This window comes from Arachis stenosperma, chromosome 5 (assembly GCF_014773155.1).
Source record: "Arachis stenosperma cultivar V10309 chromosome 5, arast.V10309.gnm1.PFL2, whole genome shotgun sequence".
Lineage (NCBI taxonomy): Eukaryota > Viridiplantae > Streptophyta > Magnoliopsida > Fabales > Fabaceae > Arachis > Arachis stenosperma.
In genome coordinates, this window is record NC_080381.1 from 14448760 (window position 1) to 14455023 (window position 6264).

At 33.8% G+C, this 6264-nt stretch overlaps 2 protein-coding genes across 2 annotated transcripts; both read right to left on the bottom strand.

Annotated features, from left to right (window-relative positions):
• Positions 1-908: 908 nt before the first annotated feature.
• LOC130979188 (peptidyl-prolyl cis-trans isomerase Pin1-like) lies at positions 909-2954 on the bottom strand. The gene is made up of 2 exons (XM_057902565.1): positions 2482-2954; positions 909-1343 (listed from the first exon to the last, which is right to left on the bottom strand). Exons 1-2 carry the CDS (start codon positions 2738-2740, stop codon positions 1219-1221), a joined length of 384 nt encoding a protein of 127 aa, XP_057758548.1. The 5' UTR covers positions 2741-2954; the 3' UTR covers positions 909-1218.
• Positions 2955-4185: 1231 nt separating this feature from the next.
• LOC130980457 (sugar carrier protein C-like) lies at positions 4186-6008 on the bottom strand. The gene is made up of 4 exons (XM_057904137.1): positions 5876-6008; positions 5461-5786; positions 4750-5379; positions 4186-4647 (listed from the first exon to the last, which is right to left on the bottom strand). The coding sequence occupies exons 1-4, from the start codon at positions 6006-6008 to the stop codon at positions 4186-4188; spliced, it is 1551 nt and encodes a 516-aa protein (XP_057760120.1).
• Between the last annotated feature and the right edge of the window lie 256 nt (positions 6009-6264).

The following is a 6264-nucleotide window of genomic DNA, read 5'->3' on the forward strand; positions in this document are numbered from 1 at the left end:
TAATTATTCACTTATCATAAAATTTTTTAAATTAAATACATATATTGAACCATCCAGATATTTTTTTTTTCTATTTATCTATATATTTATATATAATTAGAATTGTTGTATTGCTTGAGAATTTCTTTGTTTACACTTGTTTAATGATAATAATTTCAATAGAAGAAAATTATTTTATTTGTCTATATTGTTATTAGGTTATTTATTTTGATGATGATGATATGTACTCGTTTTCTTTATCTATATTATTATTAGGTTATTATGATGATTATATGTACTCATTTTCTAGTACAATGTTTCAAAAAGTAATAAAAAAATAATTTCTAGTAAAAAATTTTCAAAAAAACTATTTGTCTAATATATTAAATTTAAATTTTTAAATTTTTAAATAAACTTCCGATATCATTTATTTTGTTTGAGAGTGGTTAAATTATGTTGTCCTCTTAAAATGAATTTATTTTTGTAATAATTATATTTAACAAGATAAATTAAAATTATTTGTAATGAGCACGTTAGAATATAATACATTTGATAATAGTATTTGATAAATTTTTAATTAATATCTAACACGATTAAATAAACTTAAGAGTACAAACTTATTTTATTTTAGTAATCATGATTGTAGGACAAATTTCAAGGCGTTGCTCCTCGCTATCCCTCTGATCCCATTCCCATGGAGACCATCTATCTGATCCCATCCCGTGGAGACGCTTGCTCCTCGCTATCCCTCTGATCCATCCCCATGGAGACCATAGTCCCGAGTATTTCTATGTTTTAGTAATCACTACTACGCTCCATTTGTTTAAGAAATTAAAAAATACATATTTGATTGCATATTCATTGCAGAAGAAATAAAAATAAAACCTAATAAAATCAACAAAAAGTTAGTCTGAACAAAAAAAAAAGAATAATTTAAACTAATATTCAAATCCATTAAATCATGCTGAAATTGCAATGAGAATTTTTGTTATAGTATATTTATACTTGTATAATACAAATGTCATATCACTGTAGCATTCAACCATCCAAAGTTACGCATACAACTTCCAATTACAGAGAAAACAATAAAGCATCAATCATACAAGGTCACAGGCTATGCCATGTCTAAAATATTCGTAGGTTAAGAAAATCCAGCTCGCACCAATCTAGAAAAAGATGTAATCTGTTCTCTCCAAGCAGGACGAGCAACACAAAATTACTCCATGGTCCATGCAGTAATCAACCTGTTCTCATGATTATGTGAACTCCACTATCAGTATCCACTATGTCGCTTATCTCACCAACTTTCAGAGCGTAAGTTGCTTCTTCAAAAGGCTTCTGCATCTGGCCACGGCCAAAAGGACCTGCTTCCAAGAAACCGATTGATTCTCTCAGATTTGCAAAATTAGATACAAATGCAAATATTGACAGAAGGATCCAAGTCTAAAACATGGAAATAGAAGATGGTCAGAGGGATGGGGATATGCAAAATATGCAATCATGAAAAATTGAAAACTGGTAACAATAACTACCGCATAATACATACTTGACAAATTTATGCAATTTAAAGATCATTCAACCACAGGCTTTGTAAATTGAATTCTAGCAATATATGTTTTCAGATATAAACTCTTTTAGTCTGTGTTCTGTACAATGACAAGAAATCATATCATAATCACACTTTGTAGAGATTAGAGAACAACAACAGCTTAGCTTTATTCCATTATGTGGGTTTGATATGCCCCATGTAGAGAGAAGATAGAACATATTACTTCGTCAGGTGAAAATCAGACTGATTTTATTCTAAATTCAACACAAATAAAAGAGTTTAAAAAAGAAGAATTCTCCATTTATGGAAGTCGCTGGAGAGAGACACAAAGGTGAGCTTCTGTATGCGTGTAGGTGTGAATGAAAAACTTAAGAAGTTTAAGTCTGAGGTTCCGTTAAAACATCAACAATCAAACAAGCAAACCATGCCTCTTGCACAGTACTTCAAATTATTTACAATCAGCTACGAAAATCAAAATAGTTAGACCAGTGGAATGGCATTTTGAGCTGACTTTAAGGTCTCTCGGTAGTAAGTAGTAACCACTAACCACACATGGCAAAAGATTCATACAATGCAATGCCAGAGCCTGTATGCTTGAATCGGGTACCACTGGATGCTAAAGACCCCGAAAATCAAGAGTACTAACACACATTCTTATGGTATCAAATTATCCATCCATCTTAGAGCAATCATTCGAGAATAGCTAATTCCTAATATAATTAGGATAAGCAATCTCACTTCGTAAACTCAATTATACTTCCTTATTATCGTGATAAGTTGATAACAAATAATAAATTGCAGAGTGAACAACGACAATTCATAATGATACCTAATTACTCAAGCAAGATCTAAACATAATAGGAAATGTTAACAACGCTTTTCACTTCCTCTACTAAGTAAATAGATATTTTTCTGGTTAAATTTGGAATTATATGAAGAAGAGAGGGACTGACCGAGATCGCCGCCGCGCTTGGCAGAGCTGCAATCGGAGAAGCGAGAGGCGATGTCCTCAAACTTGGCTTTGCCAGAAACGATGTCGTCACGGAAGGCCTTTAGCTGAGAGACGGCGCTGTCTCTGGTGGTGTTTTTGATAACCTGGCCTTCTGGATCCTTCCACGACGCCTTGCGCCTCGAACCTTGGTGCTTCACCAGTATGTGCGATGCCCTAACCTCACCTCCATCACCACCGTGTCTGTTGCTAGACAACGACATCTTCTTCGTCTTCTTCAGATGCTGCTTATGCTTCTCCTTCTGCTCCGCCGGCACCACCGGAGGCTTCTTCCTCTTCCGATCACACTCTATCTTCGCCGGAATTCCAGAGAGAGAGAGAAGAGATGTGTGAGTGAGAGGGCTCCGAATCAAAATCGGCTTCACGAAAAGGAAAGTAGTGAGGAAGAGATAATGTGTTCCCAATAGAACATGCCTGTTCCCCAATCATAATCGTTCCAACTCCATCGTGCGGTCCATATCTATTGATCTAATGGATCCAGTAAGCTATATTTTTTAACTCTTTTTTTTTTACCAAAATATGTCTCCCTCTAAACTCTTAAAGTAGTAAGATAGCAAGAATGTTATTTACGCTCTAAAATTAATAATCTTAAATACATCGATAATCTAATAAAAGCAACTAAGTAAGCCATTAAATCGATATAAAAAAAAAATTTTATTGAATTTTTTTAATTTTTTATTGTTTAACAAATTTTTAATAATAAAAATAAAATTCTAAAAAAATTAAAAAAATATTTTTTTAAAAAAATTATAATTTACATCTTTTTTAAATAATTTTTTTAAAAAATATATTTTTTACATAATAAATAAATAAAAAATATTTTATTTTATTTTATCTAAATATAATTAATAAATAAATAATTCTTTTATATAAAATATCTAAACATAAAATTATTTGTAAAAAATCTTATAAAAAAATATTATTTAATTTTTTTTTAAAAAAATAACATCCAAACAAACTTTAAATATTATCTCTTTTCAGCGAATAAGAACAAGTAAGATATAGTAAAATATTATATAGGTAGTATTATTTTTGTTTCCCTGCTTAAACAGATTCTAATATTATCCTCTTGCACTATATTATTCATATATTAAGTCAGATCTTAGTATTATTCTCTTAAGATTATATTATCCATATATTAAGTCAAGTGGATAATTTTTCAGAGCACTAATATACTCTTACTATACAATAATACATTAGAGTAACTACTTATACGTGTATACATTTAAAATGTCCAAATTGATTTAAAATATACAAAATTTAAAATTTAGACTAAATAAAATCAACAATAATTATTCAAATTTCTCACTTGAAACCATTGACACCAACTAATTCTGATTCTCATTCACCCAAAGCTGTAACTCCTCACTTTTCGCTAGACACTAGTTCCGTGGGGAAGAGACGATCTGATTCTAAATTCAATGGCATATCCTCTAAAGGTCGTGGGAATAGCAGAGGTTGGAATAGAATCCCTGGTGAGACTTAACTCTGGCTTCTGCCTTGGGAGTGCTCTAGCCTTCTCTTTTATAAAATTTTCTTAAGATTCATAGAATATCACAGAAGCAATAACAACCAGACAAAAACAAACCTAAACCAATAATAAACAGTATACCAAAGAAATAGAAAAGATAAGAATATTTATGGAATCCTAAACTTGAGAATCTGGTGCAGCAATTTTGTTCTTTTGAGCAGAGGACTTGACGAATTTGTTCCAATAAGGATGATTCTCCCACACAAGAGAAATTTCTTCAATGGGAACACCCTTTGTCTCTGGCAAGAACTTGTAGATAAAGACACTCATAACAATCACAAAGAATGCAAAAAAGATGAAGAGCCCGAACTTCATATGGCACAACATTGAAGTGAAAACTTGGGCAATGGCAAAGGTGAAGATCATGTTAACCGAAACGTTGACACTCTGAGCTGCGGATCGAACTTCAAGCGGGAATATTTCACTGGGTACCAACCATCCTAATGGACCCCACGACCACGCAAATCCCGCCACGTAGACACATATGAATACCACAACAGTTAAGGCAAACCACTTGGGAAGAACTCCAGGGTTTCCATCTGTTCCAAATTTGCTACCTATTGCAGCTGCGATCACAAGCTTTACATACATATACAACAAATTAAACTCATATATATACCAACAATAATATTAATAATGAAACTTTTATTTTAGTTAATGAAACACATGTAATTAATATACCTGACAGATAAACATTTGAGCACCACCTTCGAGAAAAAGCTTTCGTCTGCCAACCTTGTCAACGGTAAAGATGGAAACAAGGGTGGCAAGGGCGTTACAACCTCCGGTAATCATGGCAGACATAAGAGAAGCAGTTCCACCAAAGCCAATAGTTTTGAACAAAACAGGAGCATAGAATGTGATGACATTCATGCCAGTGAGTTGTTGGAAGAAGGGAATGGCTATAGCCATGGTGAGGTGAGGCCTGTACTCACTTTTGAGCAAAGAAGACCAAGGATGCTTGACCTGTTTGGAGGCTTCACTGGCAGCAACAAGATCCTTAAACTCCTCGTCAACATCATCGGTTCCACGAATCTTGATTAGTTCCTCCTTGGCCTTCTCAGCTTGTCCACGCTCGATCAACGAGTTTGGAGAGTCAGGAAGAAACATTGCACCGATGATGATCATTATTGCAGGGACTCCTGCCAAACCTAAGCTATAGCGCCACCCTTCGCCGTTCTCCATCTTGGCAAAAAGGTAGTTCAGAATATTGGCAACAAAAATGCCAATGGTGATTGCCAATTGAAACAACATGTTAAGTGCTCCTCTGTATTTGTATGGAGCAACCTCGGACACGTAGATCGGCACAGACTATCAACGAATAAAAACATGTAATGATTATTATGGATTAGGAAGAAACATCATACAGATAATTACTATTATTAGTAGTACCTGATTGGCGCATCCGATTCCAAAACCTAGCAACATGCGGCCAACAATAAGCATCCAAACTTGCTGGGCGAAGCCGTTCAAAGCTGCACCGGCGAGAAAGAGAACACCGCCGGAGATCATGGTGAGGCGCCTACCGAAGGCTCGAGTTACCTTGGATGCGAAGATTGATGCCACAAGAGCAGCCAAATAGAGAGAGGAAGTGAAGAGTGTGAGCACTTGGCTATCAAATTTACAATATTGGTTATCAGTGGGCTTAATGTTGTGCTCCTTTGCGTACACATCAGGGAAGAATTTCTTCAGAAAAGGATCCATGGAGGTGACTCCACCTATAATATTCATTTAGCATCACAAAAACATGGATCATCATCAACTTTTTGATTTTATAAACTATTAACATAAAATAGATATACGGTACCTGAAATGCCTAAGTCATATCCAAAGATAAGACCTCCAAATGCAGCGGTGACACATGTTATGAAGACTCTGAAAGTGAGTTTTCCGGGATAGTTCTTTTCGGAAGACCCCTTCTCTATGAAGCCACCCGCCATTATTATACTAGCTAGCACAAGCAATCAGTCAAAACAGGTGAACACTAAAGAAGAATAGTTCTTATTTATAGTTAAATTATTTAGCGGATAAAACTTATCCAACTGATTAAATATTAAATATCTATCTTCAGTTATTCTGTTATAATCCAATCTTTTTCAAATCATATATTTTGATTTGATTTTTGAATTTTGAATAATCTATTTTCATCTTCTATTTATCTATTTATATATAATTATAATTATAATTCTTTTATTG

Coding starts and splice junctions, on each gene's coding strand:
- LOC130979188 (XM_057902565.1), bottom strand. CDS start 2,740: ATGTCGTTGTCTAGCAACAGACACGGTGGTGATGGAGGTGAGGTTAGG. Junction 1,344..2,481: donor CAAGCGCGGCGGCGATCTCG/GTCAGTCCCTCT, acceptor TCTTGGAAGCAG/GTCCTTTTGGCCGTGGCCAG.
- LOC130980457 (XM_057904137.1), bottom strand. CDS start 6,008: ATGGCGGGTGGCTTCATAGAGAAGGGGTCTTCCGAAAAGAACTATCCC. Junction 5,787..5,875: donor ATATGACTTAGGCATTTCAG/GTACCGTATATC, acceptor TGAATATTATAG/GTGGAGTCACCTCCATGGAT. Junction 5,380..5,460: donor GAATCGGATGCGCCAATCAG/GTACTACTAATA, acceptor ATTCGTTGATAG/TCTGTGCCGATCTACGTGTC.